We start from the raw sequence: 24846 nt of genomic DNA, 5'->3' as shown, positions 1-24846 counted from the left end.
CAACAGCAGACTCTGGTAAAACAGCAGACTTTTAACCCGCCTAACTGCTGCTGCATGCATTTAAATAGCACAAACTTACTGGTATTTTTTAATTTTTTATTTGTAGATACTATTTACTAACTTCTGTTACGATGATTGAGAATTTAACATAATTCTGATTTCCATCACTGTTCTTTTTGTATGCTTTTGGAGTCCCCTCTTTGTTCCTGATGTTTTGAAATTTGGTGAAGGGATGGTGTGCGTGTGTATGCTCACGGGTGTGTGTATGCACATGTGTGTGTGTGCATGTGCATGTCTGTGTCTGTATGGATGCACCGTGCTTACAACTTTTTTAAAATTTTATTTACGGAGAAAAAAAAAGGGTACAAGTTATACAGAATTTCAGAAAAAATAAACAGTAGGAAATCACTAGTTAATAGATTACATATTGTTATCTTAGAAATAGTTGTTCAAGTTACAAAATTAAAGCATATAAAGTGGACATTCAAACAGTGAGACTGCAAACAGTTCTGTTCAATGATCCAACAAAACTGAGTAATATGGTTATCTATCTTATACACTTAAATATACATGCAGTTATATCCTTTAGAGCACTTTGTTTTCCTCTATTTTTTACAATGACAATTACACATTTTGGGTTTTATTACTCCCACAGTTCTTATTACTTTTTTTTGAAGAGAATAAAACCAAATGTGACATAACAAAATAGAGTCAGTCAAATCAAAAGAAGGGACATAATACATACTGTAAAAACAAAAAACAAGGTGATCAACAATGGTTACCATAATGCCTCTTGCTATCTTAAAAAGAATTGCCTATTTCATCAGTTATAATAAAATTGAACAAAACAGTAAAGAACCAAATCAATAAAACCAAAACATTGGAGACATTAGAGGACTTCAAAAGAAGATAATAGTTAAACCAGAATGGGCTTCATAGTGAATCTTACTGTCTTCACAGTTGTTGCCTATACTCTCGAACTTGGTACTGTCAAGCAAAACAGAATAGAGGAAAATCAGTCAAAACAAGATGGTGAGAGCAATACAGGGTTTCAAATCAAGTTAATAGGAAATCAAAGTGGATTACTATAATATATCCTGCTATTTTTTATTTATTTTTCCCTTAATTAAAAAGATAAAAATAAAAAAGTAAATAATAAAAAAAGGAGATTGAGATAAAAGAGGATACAACAACAAAACAGTACAGGTCACTACATAACCATTTAAGCAAAATAGCGTTTCACCACAAGATATCCCGACATAAAAGTAGTTACCATAGTGTCTCTTTCCTTGAAATCTTTGAGTATAACTTCGTATACTGTAGCATTAAACATATCAAGACAATGTAAAATCATTTAAGAGAATGACAGTATTACAGGGTATTTAGAACCAACTAACAGAAAATGAACAATGGTTTCTGTATAATCCCCTTGTCTGTAAAAGTTTTTGTTTATATTATCACATATAATAAAATCCAATAAGATACCACATGTTAAGACTGATGGAAGCAGAAGAACAAAAGCTTGATGAGACTTCAAAACAAGATGATACTAAATCAGCACTAGCTGTTATGATGTCTTGTTTTTTCCAAAAATTTTAGCTGTTCCTACCATCCAACCTTCTCTGCCTCATATCTGTTGAGCTCTTTTTCTGTCACTAATTGTCAGTTTGTTTTCTTCATTTTGCTTTCTGCTCCATTCATTGTGGCCTCTCTGCCACTGTTTCTGGAATCTTGGTATTTTTCTTTTTTAGAAAGACCTGCAGTATTCTCTGTACAGTTGAATTGGTGGTTGCAAATTCCCTTAGTTCCTCTTTATCCTGGAAGCACCTTGTTTGTCCCTTAATTTTTAGGGACAGTTGTGCAGGATATATCAATCTTGGCTGGAGGTTATTATCTTTCAAAGCTTGAATTATTTCCCCCCATGCTCTTTGTGATTTGATGGTTTGTGCCGAGAAGTCTGATGTAATTCTGATGGGTGTTCCCTTGTAAGTGATCTGTTTCTTGTTTCTGACAGCTTTTAGTATTCTGTTCTTATATTGGATTTCTGGAATTTTAATTATTATATGCCTGGGTGTAGCTCTGTTTGGGTTGTAGGTGGCTGGGGTCCTGTATGCCTCATACATCTGAGTATCTTTACCTTTTGCTAAGTTAGAGAAATTCTCCTAGATTATTCCTGTGAATAGCCTTTGTAGTTCATTTGTTTGTGTCCCTACTTCTTCCTTTATGTTCTTAATTCTTAAGTTATGGATCCTCTTATCATCTTCTAGCCTCTGTATTATTGTTGTTTGTTTCCTTGTTATTTTTAAGAAGTTTTTAATTTCATGCTCCCACCTTACAAATCTGTCCTCCAGTTCAGATAATCTATTCCTTAGTTTCTTTCAAGCTGTTATGCCAGCTTTCAAGAGAGTTTTTAGTTTCCTGGTAATCTCTTTGAACCTGCTTCACGTATTCTATGTTTTCTCTATTTTCTCCATCAAACAATTCTCCCCTTTTTTTCTCTTCTTCCATTCCATCTGTTTTTCTTGGGCGGTACTTAGCATTTGTCTAACTATTGTACTTATATCTTGCTTTACTTCGTTAAATGCTTCACTTTTGAACTCGTCTATGAGGCTCCTGAGATATTGCTTTATGTCTGTTGGTGCCGTGTCTGATATTGCATGTTTTATGTCCTCATTCTCCTTTGCATTTACCTTTCCTGGATCAGTGTTCTCAGGATTGGGGACCAAGGACCCTTTTTTGTTGCCTCCTCTTCTCATACTTTTTTGCTCCTTCCATACAAGCGTATATAGGAGGCCCAGTTTCTTTCTTTGTCGGTTACAGTTTGTTTGAATATGCCAACTAGGTGTTTCCGCCCACTGCAGTGTACTAGGGAGACAGACCTGGGCAGCCTCTGCTGGGCCCACCCCTCCAGGTTAACCTGCTGAAGGCTTCACTGCTAGGGTGCACCGCCAGGCACTGAGACCTGTTTTGGGCTAGCCTACTGGGTCTTAGTCCACAGCTTCACCCAGGTCAGGTGCTCCCCACCAATTCCGCTTGAGAGGGGAATATGGGACTAAAGTCACCGCAGCATCCTGTTCTGGCTAGTCTGCCTGGTCCCAGAATGTCCTCTGTTGGAGCCTCCTAGTCTATGGATGGGTCCCCTTTCCTCTCACTCACCGCAGGTTGATGTACGGCTCCCCACTAGTCCCGCCCTCAACTCCGTTTGCTGATTTCAGCTCTCAGAGCTTTTGTGTCACTATCCCTGCTGTGCCAGCAGCGGTGGCAGGAAATTCAAGCTGGGGTTTCCAGAAGCGTGGGTTCCAGCTTCGGTGCTGAGATTTTATCTGTTCCGGTCATAGCATCGGGATTGCATTTCCAGTTGGTTTCTCTCAGCTTAGTTCATTCCTGGGTCGACAGGGTATATCTCCCCTTGCTTAGGATTCCTCACACTGTACCATTCCTGGAATCTAAGCTGGCTATCTCAGAGAGCCTCCATAGATGCTGTTATCTGCCATGTTTTCCCAGAAGTCCCAAGCTTACCACTTTATGGGCTCTTGCAGTTTAGAAACTCTTCTGAGTACATTTCTATTAACTTTCTATTAATTATTTAATAATTTCCTCCCTTTGATTTTGGTTTTATTGAGGTTTTAAATCTCTCAAATGTAGGTACGTTTCTCTCCCAAATTTTCCCATCTTTACTATGATGTATTTATTAAGGAATTTCCTCTACTTTCTACTCCAGTCCTTTTACTATTGTATTTTTAAATGCCAAAGACGTGCTTTTAGGTCTCATTTTTTTTTATTTGTAGTCTTCTAATCTCTTTTTAAGAGGATAATATATTTTTATATACCATATTTTAACATTTTACTCTCTGTTTTTGGATTGGTCTTTGTTTCTCTATTTTTTCCCCCTCCTGTTGTCGTTTTGACTTGTGACCTTAATGCTGGATGCTCTGGTATTGCCAGGCTAAGGATCCTGCTCGTTCATTAAGTTTTACTGCCAAGTTAGATCCTAAGGCTTTGTCTTCATTAGGGAAGCTGGATATTTCTCTTGACCCATTCAGAGCATTGAGAGGAGTCTTGTCTTCTCCTGCTAGCATAGAGGGAGGGTAGGAGGGGAGAAGAGAGGGCACTTCAGCATGGTCAGTGGTATTCTGAAAACCAGAAAGGAAAAGAAAGGATGCAGAGAGCCCTCAGAATCCATGTGTATTCCTCTTTTCTGCTTCCATTATGCTTCACCTTTCCAAGACTGCAGTTTTTTTAGCTGAATTTTTCTGGAGAGCAAGCCTCTATTCCATACAGGGAGAAGCACAGTTGAAGAAGATGCTTGGAGGTGTAGCCACTCGGGGTTACTCAGGCTTTCAAGCAGTCCTTGCTCTCAGTGCCTTATCCCTATCTTTACTGGTACCTGGTATCTATGGTTGCTGAGTCTCTTAGGAGTTTTGTGGGCCACACTGACTGATCTTTCAGCAACCCCTATTCTCCAGCCATGGATGCTTAGGGCTCAGCTTCCTTTTCTCAGCTCTGTCAAGTTCATTACCAGTCCTTGATCTCCTTTTCATTTGGGAAAAATTTTTTAAATCTCTTTTCCAGTGTTGTCTTTTCTCTAGCTATCTTTGTCATTGTTTTTTTTCCCCTTGTTATTTTATTTCATTTTCACAGAAGTGTTTTTTATTTTTTATTTATTTATTTTTTTTGTGCTGGGTATCATGACCTCATGCTTGCCAGGCAGGCACTGTGCCACTGAGCTATATCCTCAGCTATTATTTCATTTTTATTCATTTGTAGATGAAAAATAGGATTTGGTGGAAAAGAATAAGAAATATCTATAATCATGATTTACTGCAACTCTGTCCACTTACCAAGATCAAATAATTCTTCCAAGAAATATCAGCTGGGTTTATCTTTCTTTTCTTTTTTTCTTCTGAGACAGAGTCTTGAGCTCACTATGTAACCCCAGCCTAGTCTCAAACTCATGGCAATCCTCCTGCCTCAGCCTCCTGAGTGTTGGGATTACAGAAGTCTGCTACTATACCCTGTGTATTCCTTTTAATTGAAAGATTCTTTGTTTTTTTCCCTCTGTGTTCCTTGGTGGAAGTGCAGGGTGATCCCCCATACATTGAAGTCCTCAAAGACACAAATGAAGAGAGAAGCTTGAATTATTTTTACACGTTAGCTAACTCTTCCTTTAAGCCTGATTTTGGAAAGACGAGATCTTTCATCTGTTTCCAAACAAAAAATTTGTTTGGAAAATTTATCATTTTCAGCTGTACACACTTTCATTTATAACTTTTGATCCTTTTTTGTGTATTATTTGACCCAAATATGCTTCTCAAAAATCCTCCTAAATGGTTACATGTGTGGAGTTTCACATGTCATAACTGGGCATTCAGGAAAAACCAGGTAAACATGAGCAGGCATCAGAGTAGTGGTAACACAGTCTATCAGAACTTCCTGTGGTGACTCATAGGGATTTTTCTGTGAGTTCCAGTGCCATCATCTAAGGCAAAGGCAAATTCATCCAGAGTGATGCAGATAAGAGGAACTTCAGGAAGACCTTCCTAAGGAAATGACTTTTGAACTGAGACTTTGCCAACAAAGTGACCAGAAGGTGCAAAAATGCTTTGCCTTTCTGAGAATAACCTTGGCATGATCAGGGAACCAGAAGAAGGCCAATATATTTGGAACTTTATGACAGGGAGAGTTTTCAGTGAGGACATACAATCCGAGAGGTTAACATGAGCCAGATCAAGTTGGGTTTTATAAGACCTGATAAGGAGTTTAGCTTGTGCTCTAAATGGATTGGGAAGCCATTGGAGGATTTCAAGCAAGGAAGTTATTGAGTGGACCTCTTTTAAAAAGAAGGTGGTCTGCTGCAACATGAGAGTAGATGAAAGTAGCAAAACCAAGATGGGAGCCTATTGCTTTAATCCAGGTGAGAGATGATAGTGGTTTGGGATTAGGGAGCAGTAAAAGAGATGCACAGAAATAGGCAGATTTGTAATATGCTTTGGTTGTACAACCCACTGGACTGCTTAGTAGATTGTGTATGAGTGGTGAAGTCTGATGTGATCCTAAATCTATTCAGTAGTCTAATGACTGGTTCCCAAATTACTGAATACTATGCTTCTGAACCCTAGGATTAAATAAGTGTTTCGCATAATTCATGTTGTGGGAATTTACCAACAAATTCCATACTGTAAGGATAGATAGAGATAATTATTTCATTAGTGATCTCATCCAATTTCCCAGGCTTGTGCCTTTAAACATTATCTAGATAACTACTGAGGCCTACACATAAGCGTGCAAGTCGTTCTCTTTCTTGAGCATCAGACTCATAGGCCCAACTGCTTCTTTCCCATAGAAATAGAACCTACTCCAAACTGAACTCGGAGCCTTGCCTTGTAACCTGCAGCCCCTGAACTCTTTCTCATCTTGGCTGGGACAACTCCAGTTTTCAGTTGCTAAATAAAGCAAAAGCCTTTGCATCATCTTGAGTCTTCCTACTGTTTCTTATACACTGTGTGCATTCCTTCCAGAATTCTACAATCATAAAACCTTCTAAATTGACCATGCCTCACTGCCACCACTTTCAATGCATCAATTGGCATCATCTTTTTAAAAATGTATGGGATTCTGTCTCAGTCCTTTTAGGCTGCTACCACAGAAGGCACAAACTAGGTGGCTTTTAAGTAACAGAAAATTACTTTTTATATTTTTAGAAGCTAAGTCTAAGATCATGGTGCTGATATATTCAGCGTCTGGTTCAAAGGTGACTCTTTCCTTATATGTCCACATGGCAGAAGGGCTGAGGGAGCTATCTGGAGTTTCTTTTATAAGAGAACTAATATCATTCATGAGGGCTCTGCCCTTATGATATAGATACCTCACCCCTAGTAGCATCGCACTGGTGATCAGGTTTCAACATACAAATGGGAGAGGAGGGGTTAATCATTCTAAACATCGAAGGGCCCAGCATTTTTCAGTACAGTAGGTCCAGTGGCTCTCAATTTTCCTTAAAATAAAAGTCAGCCTCTACATAATCTCCTGACTTCATCTCCTACTCAGATATTAGGAAGGGCTTTCTTTAAAGTTCCTTGCTATTTTGGAAAGCTTCTCACAAAACATCTTTAGTTGATTGAGTTTTAGTTCTCTCAGACATACGCAAATAAAAGAAATAATGGTCCTGCATCATGGCTACAAATCTTTCTGTAAAGAGAGCGTATCCTTTAAAGGAGTTGAAAAGGTAAGTGTGCCAAAATTCACAGTGGTAGGGGGCAGTATGTTGGAGCTGTAGCCCAGAATCATTGGCCAAAGGATGTACACAAAAGAATTACAGAATTACCTTTCCCTCTTTAGGTTACTCTGTTTATTTCACTTTGTTTAGATGGATGAGTCTATGTGACTTCACTTTGTCACTATGTGACTTCACTAATATTTCATTTGTCATTGCTAATTTTTTTATTAGTTTATAAATGTGAACTATTCTTTTCCTAACACTTTGTGAAGAAAGGTGAAGTATATACGGGCAGGAACTTGAAGAAGGATGACTAGAACAAAATCTTAGTGACAAACTAACCTTATCGTTTTCCTTAAAAAATGGTTCTACCTGATCAGGAGATAATTTATTTGGCTTTATAAATTGGCAGAATGTGGTCAGATTTAGAATATGTGGCATTATATATCCCTAAGTATTTCAGTAAGAAGAAGTATTTAGGTACTGTTTAGGTTATTATAACAATTGTGTTGAAATTATTGTGGGTTTGTTTGTTTGCAATGCTGAGGATTGAACCCATGTCCTTCACACTGAGCTTTGGGGCCCCAGCTCTTTTTCAAGTTTTTATTTCAAGTCAAAGGCTTGCTAAGTCACTAAGTAGCACAGACTGGACTCACACTTGCCATCTTTTTGCCTCAAGCTTCCAAATTTCTGGGATTACAGGTGAGCGCTACCATGCCTAGCTAAAATTATTGTGTCTTACTGGCCAATATGCTGTTATGGTTAATGATGAATTTAAGCCTGAAATAGTGATCTAAGAAATATGTTATTTTTGACCTATATGTCTATGGCTCAAGGTAATATGTTAATTTTTTTCAGAAGGAAAATGGTCTTGTTTTTTCTGATTATAAATCTAAGATAATTTGTATGCTATAGAAAATTATGAAGGAAAGGCCTATCATAATTTCTTTCCCCAAATAGTTGTTCTTAGTACATAAGTGTATTGTTACCACTTTTTTCTGTGCCTTTTTATATAAATATAAATATAAAGTAGGATCATAAGTGTACAGACTATTTTATAACCTTTTTTTAGTTGACAGTATATCAGGAACATACTGTTGACAACAAATCTGGATCTATAACCCCTTTATGGCCATATAATAAATGAAAAAGATGACTTTTCTTATTTCTAAAAATATAGTAGTAGACTAAATTAATCTAGGCTTGTCTGAAAGATTTAACAGGTATAGCGTATGCTTTAAAAGTATAAAGACATTTTATTTTACTGACATAATATCAACCACTAAACTAAAAAGACATTCAAATATTCTTAAGAAAATATAGTGGTGTTCTTAGTTGCTAAATATAAAATTTGTTTCTTTGGCAGCTACAACAAATATTTATTGAACACCTACTTGTGATTTAGGTTCTGAGAGTAGATTGGTGTACTAGCTGAAAAATCTGCTCTCAAAAAATGTATATTTTGAAGGATCAAAAGTGGATAATAAGCTAATAAGAGATAAGATAAAAATCAGACATTGAAGAGCACATATAGTATACTTTCATGGTTCTGAATTTTGCAAACTGAATCAAATTATATATTTTCAGGTTTGAAGACAATGAAGGACAAATAAATTATAAGTCATTTTTCCATGTCCTGAACTGGAAAACGAATCCAGTGTTGGAATTGCAATCCTCAAGTTACCTTAAAGAGGTAAAATTAACACCTATTTTAAAAATGAGCTCTGGCTACCTCCCTTGCATTTCAGTATCTGTATCTTTAAATTATTTTTCAATGTAAAATATCAGCATCAGTGCTTTTGGAAAGAATGCTTATGTGTTTCTGGGTATTTGTGTTCAAGGCTAATTCACTTTCCATGCTCTGCAAACATCTGCTCTGTAAAAGCATGACTTATGCCGCTGATTTTTTTTTAAACCTCAGTCATATCCAATTATATAGAAAATAGGATAATAGGTTACAGTTATAAATAGATAAAAACACCATTATCAAGGGATTCTGGTAACATCATCGTAAGCCACCAAGAGCAAATCTCCAAGGATGCTTGTACCGTGAAACCTAGTATATCTGTGGCTGCATGCACAGGTCTGTTGAGGGTGCAGCAATAGAGCTTGGGGATGTATGTATCATAGTGGAGCCAAATGTAAAATAAAAATTTAGTAGAAAAATGCTTGGTTAGGGAAAACAAAGTTCATGTGATCAGATGGTGTTCTCAACACTGTGGAATTGTCTGAATTCTCTAAGATCTCTTTGGACCAATTGTCTTTAAGGAGTGAGTGGGTGGGTGGAGGTTTGTTTGTATTTTAACATGCTCCAGAAATTGATTTTCTTGGGAAAGTCCCTTGATAAAGCAAATATCATGTGGTTGATGCTCCCAGAAAGGATGCATTTATTCCTCCTGGTCTCTGCTGGCTGATTCCTTCTGGCCTGAGCTGGTCTTGTGCCCCCTGGGAGTTTCCTCAGGCATGCAGCTACTCCAGAGTGTCAAGGACAGCTGTAGAACTTACAGATGGTTGGGGACAGTGGTGCCTGGGAGTCAAAACAGAGCTGAGTGATTTTGAATTATTCCATTTAACTTACCTTGTCATGTATAAATTTAATCCTTAGACAAATCAGGATTAAATATCTATCCTCAGTAGTCTTTGCTCTGTACTGGGGTCCAGCGACAAAGGTCCTCTTTACTACCCTTGAGGGACCCACTGCTGGGGAGTCAGAGCACTCACGATTATGAGTGCGGTGTGATACACCCTGCATGAGATGAGGAGGAAGCTGCTTCTATATCAGGTTGAAGGACAGGAAGTATTCTCGGAGAGGTGATGCTTGGCATTTCAGTGATGAATGAAGTGATGTGGAAAAGGTATTTGCTACTGACTCTGAGATTTGGGGCAGCACAGCACTTGAACAGAATCAGGAGGTCACTGGAGGGAAGGCCCACTTGGACTATGAAGCTGGAGATGCCTGCAAGGACAAGGCACATGTGAATATTGTCCTGGAAGATCTGGAGACCACTAATATTTATTTTAATTTTAAAATATTGTTTTAATTATACATGCTTATAGGGTACAGTGTCACACACATACACACACACACACACACACACACACACACAGTGTATAATGGTCAAATCAGTTTGTAGCATTTTCATCTCCTTAAACCTTTTTCTTTCAATGCTGGAGAATCAAACCAGGGCTTTGCACATGCTAGAAAAGTGCCCTGCCACTGAGCTACATCCCCAGCCCTGTTTTTAAAAAGTCTTAAGCATACATGATTAACACGTTTGATGAAAGAGAGCAACATGATCAGGGAGCTTGCTCTGACAGGGCAGTGGGTAGATTGGAGAAAAGGGGTGGAGACAGATCTACTGTGAGGTTGTTAGATGCCCCATCTTTAGGCACACTCACTGGGAGGCTCTTGATCTCACACTGTCACCACAGAACAGCAAATCACAGTATTTACTGGATTCCAACCCTGGCCTAAGATCTCAAAAGCTCTTAGTTCATTTAATCCTCATAGAAACCCTATAAAATGGGTTCTTTTTTCATTTCCATTTTAGAGATAAGGAAGTTAGAGATACAGGAAGTATATGGTAGAGCCAAAATTTTAATTCAGATCAGTTCTACTGTAAAGAATAAAACATGAGAAATGGTGACTGGGAGTGTAGTTCAGCAGTAGTGTATATGTCTGCTAAGACACTGGGTTCTAACCCCCACAGGAAAAAAATGAGGACAAGGAGGAGAAGAAAAATAAATAAAAGCACAAACAACTTTCAGAACTATAATTATTATTGAAGATAGTGGATTTAGTTCATCCAAATTCAAGATCGTATCACTAAAGTAAATCAATTCTATACTCTTATTTTCCGGGTAACTTTTAAATTTTATTTGTTTGTTTGGTACTGGGAATTGAACCCAGGACCCTGTGCTTGCCAGGGCTTGTGATGCTGAGCTATATCCCCAGCAACTTTTTAATTTTTATCTGTCTGATCTCTTCCTTCCTTCCTTCCTTCCTTCCTTCCTTCCTTCCTTCTTTCCTTCCTCAGTAGTAAGGATTAAACTCAGGGTATTCATACTGAACTGCACCCCCAGAACTTTCTGGTTTTTATTTGGAGATGAGGTCTTGCTAAATTGACTGGGCTGGCCTGAAACTTGCCTCGGCCTCCCAGAGAACAAGGATTATAGGTGTGTACCACTGTGCCTGATTGTGAATATTTTAATTTTATGTATGTAAAAGAAAGAAATGATAGATGGGTTGATACTCTGCCTTTTCATTTACTGTTCTTGTTTTCTCTTGTGGCTCTCATTCATTTGCCCCATCAGGACCTTCTCCAGCCCCTTCCACCTTGCTCTGAGCCTTCCCTTCTCTGCTCTGGCCTGTGCCTGATCTTTATGACTGTTTCTGTGGTTCTCAGAGCCCTTGAATTTTCAGTTGCTCAGTGAGATCCCCCAGCAGCAAAGTGGAGGGCGGGAGAAGAATGAAATAATTTCCCCTCCTGCCGGTCACACCCTCCTCCTACAAAGGACATAGCCTGTCTAGAGGTCCGATTCATGTGCAGTACCTGCCTACTCCTGTTTCTGGTGCCCACCCTCACATACCTGGCACACCCAGGTGGGTTTAATGGTTCCCTGCTCTTTTAATCTCTAAGGACTTGAGGTTTCCCTCTGTTGGTTTCCCTAAACATTTTCTACAATTTTGTTAATATTGTTAGCCCTTGTATACACAGGTTCTGTAGCCATGGAATCAACGAACCACAGATAGAAAGATATTCAAGGGAAAAAAAATTGTGTTTGTGCTGAACCTGTACAGACTTGTCCTTATTCTCTAAATAATACTGTATAACTATATAGCATTGACATTGTATTAATATTGTAAATCACCTAGAGGTGATTTTTAAAGTATATGGGAGGATGTGTGTAGGTCACTGGTGGCAAACCTATGGCACACTTGCTGCAGAGGGCTGTTTGTTATCATTTGAAAGCTCTCAAAGATTCACCATCACTGGTATAGGTTCTATCCAAATGCTTTGCCGTTTTATATCAGGGACTTGAGCATGCAGAGATTCAGTATCCATGGTGGGGGGGGGTGTTGTATAAGCAGTTGCCTTCACATACATACTGAGGGACCACTGTAGGCACTATTAAACTGTTATTTACTTACGACCTCTGTTTCCCATTACACTGAAAAGTGACACACGTACTTACTTTTCCTGGTTAGCAGCAGCCTTTGTTGGTCTTCTCCTTGCTTTCTACTTCTCTCTTGCATTCCACTCAGTCCACTTCCCAGTTCACCTCTGGCTGAAAGTTTCATCATTTATTTTACAAAATATGTTCAAACATCATGCATTTGTCTGCAGTGTGCTTTTGCTGTTTAATCACAGGAAATTCCTCCAGCTTAATGTGTATAGACCTGAGCCACTCTTTAACAGGTTTACTGTGGATATACAATAGTTTATTCAGCAGCTTGTATGTTAAGAGGCATTCACGTTGTTTCTTCTACTTTTTCTCAAGATGTGGGGTCTTACTACGTTAATTTCTATTTTCCTGATGATTGTTGAGCTTGAATGAAGTTTAGTCACCTTTTTATATACAATTCACAGTAAGAAAGACTTTTTCACAATCCAGTATGCAATATATAATGGAACAAAAGCTTTATAAAGTTATACTATTCTAACTACATATGGTGCAAAATAATGTATTCTTCTCTTTTTTCCTTACTCTCTTCCTCCCTTTGTCTCTTCCTTTCTTTTCCATTCTCTTCTCCCCTCCCATTCTCACTTTTGAATGTAACTCCTGACCCATTAAATTTGTGTCATGACCCTCAAAGTGATCACCACCCACACTGGAGGAGGAGTCACTGCGTGGGAAGGCCAAAGATGCACTGCTCCTGTAGTCGCCCCTCCCCCACGTCATCACTAACTGACTGTGAATTCAGACAGTTACTGGGCATGGGACCTCAGGCGTTTTAGAGAGACAGTGTAGAGCTGCAGCTCTGAGTCAGAGGGACTTTAGTTCAAGTCTTTAACTCCTCTGTCAGTTAACTGGGTGGCTTTGCACAAGTTACTTTCTTTTAGGTTCCTCTCTTTCTCTCTCTGTCTCTCCTTCCTTCCTTCCTTTCTTCCTTCCTTCCTTCCTTCCTTCCTTCCTTCCTTCCTTCCTTCCTTCCTTCCTTCCTTTAAGACAGTCTTACTATGTACTTCAGGCTGGCCTTGAACTCACTATGTAGCCCAGGCTGGCCCAGAATTGACAGTGATCCTCCTGCTTCAGCCTCCTGAGTGCTGGGATGACAAGGATGTACCACCACGCCTGGCCTCCATTTGTAAAATGAAGATTAGACTAGTTCCACCATTAAGGTTATTGTGAAGGCTGAGACAGTTACATGAAGCACTTGTTTTAATTCCCATCTTCAATTCCCATTGAAGTAAGGGCTTCAATATTTATTCTTTATTTTTTTATTAATCATTTATTTATTGTTTATAAAATAGAGTTGCCTTACCTTCCTGAAGTCAGGGGGCTATGCCCTGAGCAGTCCATTCCCAGGCTCACATAGGTGATTCTGTCCTAAATGTTAAGTATTAGGACATTTATAACTGGGAATGTCACACCTGAAAGAACCTCTTCTTCAGCAGTAGGCTCTTCCAATTGTTAGTCATCCATGGAGAGAACTTTACTCACAGGGGTCTCAGTAGTTCTGTTGGCCAAATCTAAAAGTATTTCAATTTGTACAAGACGTTTGGGAGGGACTGTTCTTTTGGTCAATTGAAAAAGAAAAGAGGAGGGAAAAGGAAGAGAGGGAGGGGAGAAGAATATAAAATGCTACCTGATTTTTAAAATTTAAGTTTATTGATACAGTTGAGGTAAACAGAATGACCACATTCCTTTTTTTTTGTATTTGTGTGTGATGTATCTCATTTCCTCCCCCGCCCCCATTCTTATCCCGTTTTCAAACCCCCTTTCTCTACTTGTTTACAAAGCTTGGTTTTTATTTTATCCTTCTTTTCTCATTTTTTTCTTTCTCTTCCTTCCTTTCACTACCTGATCATTTTAACCAACAATAAGAACTTAACCAAATTCAAGAGCGTTTACAGCACTCTGGTATTGCTACACTTGTCCTGTTTCAGAAAGAGGATGTAAAATACCATGAGCATGTTATCAAGGATTTTATAATCTCATGTGGAAATATTTAGTGTTAATAGATTGAGCACCATTTTGCATAATTTGTACAATTAGAATCATTAGTGAATACTATAGTATCTACTGAACTATGTAAGTTTCTAAGATGTTAATATCTAATAATGGATTGGATCTTGTCACAGGTTGGGTACTTTAGGAAGCAAATGGAGTTTGACATGCAGGATGTTTATATGTGAATATTGATAGCCTCACCTGTTGTGGATGGTAGAGGGTAAAAACAGGAGTGGACAGAGAGAGGTTAAGGTACCATGCACGTCTGAAGACAGCCATGGCTGGCCCAGGCGGAGAGCTTTGGAACTAGAATTGCTTTCAGAATTGTCCTTAGTTAGACCAAAACAAACTGGTCTTTTTACCCATGTGACTTGATTCAAGAAAGGGACATGACCTAGGACAGTGAGTCTTGTGTGTAGCCGAAATCTCTCTATAGCTGAGGTAGTCCATGTAGGGGATGCCCAGAACTGGGCTATCAAATCAAGGAGATTCTGGATAGTACATCACAGCTTAGCAAAAAGCCACTCTTGAAGCCCTTGTTGATTGCTTTTGGTGGCAGCTGAGAGCTTGCTAGTATAGCTCAGCCTTGTCTTGATTCCTGATTCTTCGTTGTATCTGATCTTCCATACATATCAGGGAACTGATAGGAGAGTAGTTCTGCCAGAAGAGACCATGGAGGAATTACACCAGGTGTGTGGGGCCCTGGATCCACTTGGGGAAAGAAAAACTATGACTTAGAGCTTTGGGGACTACCAACATTTCATGAATCTGATAGAGCTGAAAGTCACATGTGGAACCTGAGGGCAAGATTCCCCAGTGTGAAAGCGCCCACCCCTGAGCGTGATGGGATGAGATGGAAGGTCCTTTGGCAATAAGGAATGGCAGGCTGAGCTTCTGTGTGGAAGCAGTTCCCAGCTGAAGGCCTGGCATAGGGAAACTACATAATTCTTGCAGTATACGAGCTAGACAGGCTGGCTGTGGCTACAATTCCAGAGTTGACATGGACAGCTCGCTGTAAGTTACCTGTACTGCCATTACTCAGAGGCTGAATACCTTTACTCTTGGATTGAATCTTTTCCTCAGCATTATCTCTTCCCTGTATAGGGGACATAATGCCAAATAGGTCTTAATACTGTGGTAGACTGAACTCAATTCTGACTGCATCAGTGTTAATGGATAGGAAGAATGGTAAGGATTTAGGACACCTTTTCAATCTAGCCTGACTAACTTCTTTGCATATAGTGGGCAGAGAGGGAATAAAAACCACAAATAAGAAAGATGTGTGTTTCCCATCTCCTGATGCCACTTCACATTGACTGAGCATGTCTAGAAGAAAGAGGGTAGGAACTCGGGGAGTAAGTGGTACGGTCCACATAGGTTGGCGTCCTAGGGCAGAGAGCAGTATGAAAGATCTTGAGGGTCATGTGGAGAATGACCCAGCATAGTTGATTACCAGAATAAAGACTTTTTGTTCAGGAGAACAAGACTCAGAGCTGGGGTATAAAGCCAGGTCCAGACTAATCTCCCAGACTCAGATGTAGTTCCTGTGTATATGATAGTTAAGTGGCCTTAGCTAATAGGCGTGGAGTCTGACAACAAAAAAGCCAAATTTGAAGGTGACTATGGTGTAGTTAGTCCAGCTTTGATTAGTCCTGCTGCTCTGGTAAGAAGTTTTCCCTGTAGGATGAGTGTAGCCTATACCACACATTGTGACTCTTGGCCATGGCCTATAGCCAGTGGGCTGTCACTAGGTATCTTGAGGGTGAAAGTGGGGATCCCATTGTCATCTCTGTTCTGTTGTGCTTGCTCACAGATGGTAGCTGTAAAACTGGCAGAATAGGTTCCACTGTTGAAATCCTGTCTGGTTAATCTCAGAAGTCACGTTAAAAAAAATACGCACTAAATCAGTTCTCATATAAACTTTATAACTTACACTGTATGACTGGTGTCTTATCTTTTGACATTTCTGAGAAAAATTGGATATGGCTTTGTTTTATGAGCACTGTAACTGCAGAAGCATTAGTAGTTGGCTCTAAAACTCTTTCTTTCACAACAGGATGATATATGGCCTTGGCAGCAGGAAGTAGTGGGTTAGTTGGGTACACCTTGTGATACCTCTTTGGACATCCCATTTGTTGGCATTTAGAGCACAGACTATCCTGTGACATCTTATTGCTCTAACAGGCTTGCCAGAATAAATGTGATTTTCAGTTTGTAACAGAAAAGCTACGACTCAGAGGGATTCCTAAGGGTTGGGAACATATAGTCAGAGTCTAGTGCCGGCTTTTTAAATAAGCAGTTGTTTCTAATATTTGTGGTTGAATTTAACTGTTCAAATAAAAGATTTGAACTGTTCTCATGAACTGTTCTCTTTCAACTCTCATTAGATGTCAAAAATCAGTAGTAAATACATATCTATTACCTGACACAAAGCAATAACTTAGGAGGAAATGGTACTTCTGGAATTTGCACTGGATGACATCTACTTGAATTGTATATACGAACTTATCACTAAAGTTAAGAAAAATCTGTATCTCCTTAAAAACTTTATTTTCCATATAATGCAATTCCAAAGAAAGGTTTCTTGTTTAGAAAGTATTTGTGTCTTTAGCTATACTCTTACACAGATGGCAACTCTATTGAAGCTTCATCTTAAGCAAAAAGAAGGAATTGCGAAATATTGGCATGGCCATAATATCTCTCTTTATATGTGAGCTTTTCCTTATGTTACCAGAATGCTCGTGATTACTACAAGAAGTACGTGCAAAATCCTCTTCCTAAAGTGAATTTCAACTTGATTTGCTGAAATTTAATTATTTTTATGATTCTCTACCTAATTTGATTATTTCTAAGGTCATGCCTCTCCTTATTAGAAGGAAGAAAATCTGAGAAATTTACAATTTTGATTCCATATATTAGTGGAATTTTCTACAAATTTGTAGATATTTTCCATGGAAACATCCCTTTTTAAGCAAGCAGAGAGAAGTAACATGGTGAAATCACTAACATGACTCTATCGGCCTTGCATTTGGGAAGAATAAAAATAACCTTGTTTCAGTGAAGCATGGAATTTAATTGGCTCCCAATCTTTTTCCCTCATGCATCTGGTGGCCAGTACTACAGTAGAAAATTTTAAACTAGAAGACATAATCCAATTAAATTTCCTTTTAAAAATGTCAAAGCAAATAAATCCAGGGCTTATTAGCTCACACACAGCTTTGCTATTCTCACTGGGCAGCTGCTGTTTACTGGGTTTTCATCCAGTACCATCTTTGCTTCCCATTTCAAGGGTGTATGATTTTTTTTAACAGATCAGCAGCTATAATTTTTCACCATCAATGAACAAGTAATTTATTGCCAACTTCTCTGACATCTTAAGTGGCTTTAGTGACAGCCAGCTTGGAATATGTCATAGGGCCGTCATGGAGACAATGATTCCTTGCCACTCAGAATCATCATATTGTATCATTGAATTTCACTCTGCACTTCATAATTCTTCCTTCTTCCAGAAAATGCTATGTAAAACATTATTTAATGCTCCAGATTACATTACATTTTGTTCTGAGATTTGGGCACTGCCTCTTAAGTTATCTGGAAGTCACTTTAGAGACCTTGGATTCATCCACAGTCTTCTGGGAAGTTGTGTTCCAAACAGCTGTGGCTTTCACAGACATGTTTTTAATTTTGCTAAAGGCAAGCTTGGGTAGTGTCTTCATCTGATTTCCTCTAGAAGCAGACTTGGAGACAAGGGTTTGAGTGTGAGTACTTTGGGGAAGGGGAAGGGAAATGAAAGGAACACTGGTAAGGAATTAGCAAGAGTGAGAAAAGGAAAGGAGGGACTACTAAAGGGCATATTATCAAACCAGTTACAGATGTGGATGACAGGAGCTTAACACAGTCGGGAAAGGCTGGGACCCAGTGGCCAAGATATGCCTCAGAGTTATTCTACCCAAAGTGCAAGGAAGCTGCAATATTCATCTGTCAGTTCCCCTCAGTCATTGGTTGAAGGCTTCTTTTGAAGTGGAAGAAAGGAAATAATTCCCTGTCACTTGTCACTTGCCACAGGGGCAGGAAGAGTGGGTCTCAGAGGCTAGAGAGAAGCTCAAGGGCAAAGGAATGCAGATTGCTGGCTATTGGAACTTGGGCTATTGTGTGCCAGAGTGGAAAGGGTGAGAGAATGGGAAAGGGCGACTTCAGAGCCTGTGACATGAAGATAGTACAGATTCCAAATATGCACTGCCAAGGGTCTGTCATACCCTAACATGCCCATCCTGTTGACTGACCTTATTTGCAATGGGAAGGATCAACTTCTATGGAATGAGCCCTCCTGTTGGAGAATTGCCAGGCAGTTATTCCTATTTTAAAACTTATATATGGGCTGGTAAAACTTATATATGGGCTCAGTGGTGTAGAACTGATCAAGCATGCTCAAGGTCCTGGGTTCCATCCCTAGCACCACCAAAAGAATGTACACGTACTACTGGGAAAACCATATGATCTAGAGTTTTCTTTGCATTTTGTATTGTAGGGCAAATAAAAGCTTGATATTTTAACTCACTGCCCAGATATATAACTTTTGTAACATTGGCAGATTAGAATAATTAGTGATAGTTTGGTTATTATGTCACCAAGAATCTCTTCATGGAACAAAGGAATCAGCCATGTGGTTCTTTTTGGTGGCTCCAGTTACAAGAAAAATTCAACTCCCTTACTTCCTACCCTCTCTTGGATCCCTAATTTGATTCTTTAGTCCATTTTTATGTAATACTTGAGAAAATTTCCCTAAAGTTGGGGTGTGGTAGTAGGCAGATCTTGGATGCCCCAAGCACTGCAAATGTATCTGTTGCATTTATCAGTTGTTTCAGGCAGAAAAAGTTACTCCCACTTGAAACCTAGAGAATAGTGACAAAGGGAAAAATGATCAAGAGACTTGGATTCTAAACAGAGAGGAGAGGGGCTGGGATTTTCAGGAGAACTCATGAGATCCATGGGGTTTTAAACAATCAGGATTTAAAGAAATGGACTATTGTTATCTTTTTGGCTTAAATTACCCTTCATTTAAACTTCCTGAATATTTGCTTGAGTTTCATTGTGTCTGTCTGGCTTTTTGCTAATAAATTTGATATTAATCTCCAAATTTTTGAGTTATTATTCTAGTGTAAGTTGTTTTTCTGTTTTTCTCTTTTATTGTTGGCATTTAAATCATCATTCCATGCTACACACACACACACCCCACATTCCCACACACTCCCATTTTCGTGGCCTAATAAGCTATGAGGCAGGGTCCTCTCGTACTGCTCTGTTTCATGAGAGAATGTATTTCTCAAGTAAGCTCATAATAATCATACGGGTTATATAATATGCTTTAATTATTTTTATATTAAAAACTTATCCAAAACATCTAAAAGAGAATAGTGATTTTGAATGTATATATTTGTACCATTCTTCTGTAACAAGATTAAATTTAAAAATATTGCTTAAGAACGAAAGTCCCTTCCAAGTATGTAATGAAAGCTTGAGGATGTGTTGAGTAATGGAGTCGTGGGACTGTTGATCTCAGCCTTCATTGGTTAAACTATATTGCTTATTATACCCACCATCGTTCACTACCTTTTGGTGTAAGGAAGGACATGTCACTCAATTCCATGTAGTATAAATTGTACAAAACGCCCTTTAGATGTTGGTTTTGCTGTCATCTGTCCAAATGTTTATTTTCTTCTTCACACTGCCAGTTGGTGGTTTGGATTTGACCTCTGGCAGGAAGCATTCTTGAGAGAGAAGAGTGTCACCTCAGGAACCGCATTGTTTTCTACTCAACTTTTCTTGTTGCTGCTTCGATGGCTTGCTTTTGGAGGATGGCCCAGCAGATAGATGAACATGGCTCTTGACACGCACTGCTGCTGACAGTCCTGGCTCCTCAGTGCCTGGTGGTTTGGCTTTAGACAAGTTACTCAGTTTTCTTTTCTTTAAATAGGTAATCACACTGATGCCTACTTTGAGATTTTTTTTCCTGTGATGATTAATACATGTTAAGACTGCTTTCATATAATAATTACTCAATACATTCATTATTTTTACTACTAGCAGTGCAAGTATTTAGAAGATTACTGTAACCCTGCAAAAATCTTCAAGTAGTTCATCATCATTAAGACACCACTTAAATTAAGATTTTGATGCTTTAAAAGATGCCTGGACTCAGTGGCCATAGTTTTATAGATCACTTGCATTCCAGTGACTTCCACATCTTTGTACAGTTCTTGACTCTGACTTTATGCCATACATATCTCTAGGTGCTTACCAGAAAGGAATCCTCACTTTCACTTTGATGTCCCATGGGGACTTGAAATTAAAAAATGTCCAAAAATCAACTGATTGTCCCCTTCGAATCCTTGTTTTTCCACTTAAAAAGTTTTAAACTCTGTTTCTTCTTCTTTTCCTTATGACATTGCCTTGGTTTGAATATTGTCCCCACCCCCAAAAGTCATATCTGTTCTGTACCTTGCAATGTGACTTATAAGGAATAAGGTCTTTGAAAATGCAATTAGTTAAAAGGAGGTCACACTGGATTAATGTGGATCCTAAGTCCAATGATTTATAACATGAGCGTGTGAAGACACAGAGATATACATAGCTCAGTGCAAAGATGGAGGCAGAGATGACAATGGTCTTGTAAGTCGGGGAACTCCAATCATTTCTGAGAACCTCCAGAAGCTAGGGGAGGGCATGGGTCAACCCTGCTAACACTTTGGTTTTGTACTTGTGGCTTCCTAAACTGTGTGAGAGGGAGGAATACATTTCTGTTACTTTTAGCCATCCCTTTTGTAGTAATTTGTTGCCTCTGCCTTAGGAAAGTAATCTAGACAGACACTCAGCTGTCTATATTATAAATATAGAATTCTTAGAGCTACCCTTTCCTATGTTGATTTTCTAGGGCTACCGTAATGAAGTGTCACAAACCAGGTGCGTAAAACAACACAGGTAGCAAAGACATGGTGTCACATGCCTATAATCCCAGGCCCCCACCCCCACCCCCGGGGATCGAACTCATGACTGCCTGCTTGCAAGGCAAGTGCTTGTGCTGCTGAGCTAAATCTCCAGTCCCTAATCCCAGAACTCTTGGAGGCTGAGGCAGGAAGAATGCCAGTTCAAACCCAGTCTGGGCAGCATAGTGACTTAGTGACACCCTATCTCAAAATGGAAAAGAGCTGGTGGTACAGCTTACTGTGAAAGCCCTAGGTTCGATCCCCAGTACCACAAAATAAAACAAAAAATCTGACATTTATTCTCTCATAGTTCTGAAGGCCATCAGTGCAAAACTAAGTGTCAGCAGGACCACACACCCACTGAAACCTGTGTGGTTTCTTTGCTTGCCCTGAGCTCCTCTATTGGTTTGCCAGTGGCTGTTGGCGATGCTTGGTTCCTAGCTACACAGTCCCAATTCCTTCTACCCATGTGCCTGTCTTCACATGGTAGCTGTCTTATAAGGTGCTTACCCTACTCCAGTATAACCTTATCTTTCTCACAATAACTTCCCTAATTACATCAGCAAAAACCCTACTTCCAATTAAAAAAGAGTTAGTAATAAAAAGGACCCATTTCCATTTTAAAAACTACTTCCAAGTAAAGTCACATTCTGAGGTACAGAGCTTAGAATTTTACTGTCTTTTTTGAGGGGGATACAATTGAACACCCAACAGCCCCTCCCCATTATAACCATTTAAAATTTTGCACCTTCTAGACAGTTGGATCTCCTGCAGCAGAATCTTTTCTGGCATAGCCCCTATTCTCTAGCCTGGCCTCTGCTGTACTGGTTATAGCACAGTCATCTTCCCTCAGCATCATCAGTCACTTCTCTCGGGATTATCACCTACATTGATTTTACTGCATTTCACTCTTCATGAATCCAACACATTGTCTAATCCACTGCAAATCCGATTACTTTTTTTTTGTACCGGGAATCAAACTCAGGACCTCATGCTTGCCAGGCAGGTGCTGTGCTACTGAGCTATATCCCCAACCCTCAGGTTACCAGTGTTGCACTGGCCAGGCCCTGTCTGTGGCTTCCCCTCACCACAACGTGGAGTCTGAAGTGGTACAGAAGGCCTGAAGGTCCTTTCCCACTTCTCTTTCCAGCCATCTCTTGCCACTTTGCACCATGTGTCCCAGACCACTGTAAGCTACTTGTCCTCTCTTGAAAATTTACCTTGCGTATACTGTTCCCTATGTCTAGAACACCCTTCTGAGCCTAAAACCTGTGCTGAGCTGCTACTCATCCTGTAAGGTTCACCTAAAGCATCACTAACTCAGCGTGCTTCTAAAATTACTCCACTTAGAATTACCAATCCTTTCCCTGTGTATCTGTTACACTTTACTGACCCTTTCCCTGTGATTCTGGTTACTAATGTAACATTAGCTGTGGGTGTGGCTCCGTGGTAGAGTGCTTCCCTAGCATGTGCAAGACCCAAGGTTCCACCTCTAGTACTGCAAAAGAAAGAAAAAAAGACCTTATATATAAAACAATTAACCTTGATGATATAAAGTCTTTTATATATATATATATATATATATATATATATATATATATGCATACCGGGGCTATATGATGTGTGTATAGAGATCTAGTATAGCCCATTGTTCTAGGACCAGGATGAACAAAACAATATGAGATTAAATCAAGCACAATAAAAAATGATACACTGAAGAGGTGCAGCAAACATGGGGTGGATGAGGCTGCTGCCAGCATAACAGCACTGTTTTACACTAAACTTTTTTTTTTTTGTCTTCATTTTTACTGGTACCGAGGATTGAACTCACAACCACCTGCTTGCAAGGCAGGTGCTTATGCCACTGAGCTAAATCCCCAGCCCCTTACACTAAACTTTTTAAAAAATAAAGTTCAAGGAATACACTCTCATGATGAAAAATAAAGTAAATGCATGAGCCTGTAACATAGTTGTTTATTATAGCTATTGAGTGTTATATATGGCACATAATTGTATGTGATATATTTTTAACTGACTGGCAATGCTGTGGGTTTATTTAACCAGCACCACTATAAACATGAAACACAGTGTGCTCATCATGGTGGCTATAACATCACTATGCAGTAGGAATTTTTCAGCCCCATTCTAGTCTTAAGGACCACTGTCATGCAGTGCATTGGTGACAAAAACATCATTACACAGCATAGGACTGTGTTACAGTAGCCGATCCCTGAGAATATGAGTGAATCATTGCTCTTTCCATGGCTTATTGAAGAAACAATAACCAGACAGCCAGTGTAGTTACCAGTTTGGGTTTTAAATCTTTGGAAAATCGAGTTCTTAATAAAGTTATAGTAAAGCTATCAGTGCAAGAATGCTACCTGACAAAAGCACCAGCATTTCAGTGATTCACAAGGCACATTTATTTTGTTGTCCAGAGGGCTATGGGTCAGCTAAACTTGGCTGGATGGAGCAGTTTTGGCTCCAGGTTGCAAGTTGGGCCTGGTCTTCATTATCTCTTTGTCGTTCTTGAGCCAGCACATTAGAACCTCCATTGGTGACATATCTGCTAACAGTGCCTAGGTCACAGCCATCCCTGTGGCCAAGCCCATATCAAAGGGAAAGGAAGGTAACCCCTTTCCTCCTCCTCCCTGGTGGCTCTGTCCCCCCTACCCATGGGAGGATCTGCAGTCATCTAGCAAATAGTGCAAACATGTAATTTTAACAGAGGGAGCTAGCAAAGGAGTCAAGAACAAGAATTGAATCTACCTTTAAGTCCTTCTGATCATAAATGGATAACAGAAACTTCTGCCTTGAAAGTAAAAGGTTCTGTAAACACCAAGAATCTGAGGTCAAAGTTCCAAAACTGCACTTTGAAATGTGGCTCTAATTGTATCTGTTTCTTTTTTTTCTAGAAATGTGAAGATGTTTGGTTCGGTATGCCATCACCTATTCCTGTGAAATTCGTTCGATACTTGGACCTTTTGATGGATGCGTATGGTGTAGAACAGGAGTGATCATAACCGTTTTGGCCAACTTTATTTGATTCACTGCTCTAATTTTGCCAAGTTTACTTTAGTAGATATAATTTCATTAAAAACAAAAAAGAAGGTTGATAATGGAGATCCATAAACCACAATTAATTTTCTTTTGTCACTAGTTTTTCAAAACACCATATTGTATTGCTGATGTACTGACACTATTAAAAATGCCATTTAAAGAAAAGTCAAACATTTTTATTGTATGTGTGATTTATGAATACCAAAGAATCTTATAATAATTTTCCATCCAACATAATTTGATTCAATTACAATACAAAAAGAAAATGAGTTTTGATGGCTAAACACAGCAATATAAAATCAAATTATATCAGAGCAATAAGTTGTGATTCTATTAAACCTTTTTTTGAAATATTTTGACACATTTATTACTTATATAATTAAGTTTTATTGCAACTCGCCTCATCAAAAC

At 39.0% G+C, this 24846-nt stretch overlaps 1 protein-coding gene across 3 annotated transcripts in view; it reads left to right on the top strand.

Annotated features, from left to right (window-relative positions):
• Positions 1–24600, top strand: part of Efhc2 (EF-hand domain containing 2) — a 174973-nt gene extending 150373 nt beyond the window's left edge. For 2 of the 3 annotated variants that reach the window (XM_063245748.1, XM_063245749.1), the window contains exons 14-15: positions 8804–8909; positions 24291–24600. In XM_063245748.1, the coding sequence (XP_063101818.1) occupies positions 8804–8909; positions 24291–24392 (208 nt within the window). In that variant the 3' untranslated portion in view covers positions 24393–24600. The remainder of the gene's footprint in view (positions 1–8803; positions 8910–24290) is intronic. The other variant, XM_063245750.1, reaches the window with a different exon arrangement.
• The last annotated feature ends 246 nt before the right edge of the window (positions 24601–24846 follow it).

This window comes from Cavia porcellus, unplaced genomic scaffold (assembly GCF_034190915.1).
Source record: "Cavia porcellus strain 051 isolate PalLab524CR breed Dunkin Hartley unplaced genomic scaffold, mCavPor4.1 scaffold_3, whole genome shotgun sequence".
NCBI classification, from domain to species: Eukaryota; Metazoa; Chordata; class Mammalia; order Rodentia; family Caviidae; genus Cavia; species Cavia porcellus.
This window is presented reverse-complemented; position numbering and strand designations above follow the sequence as displayed.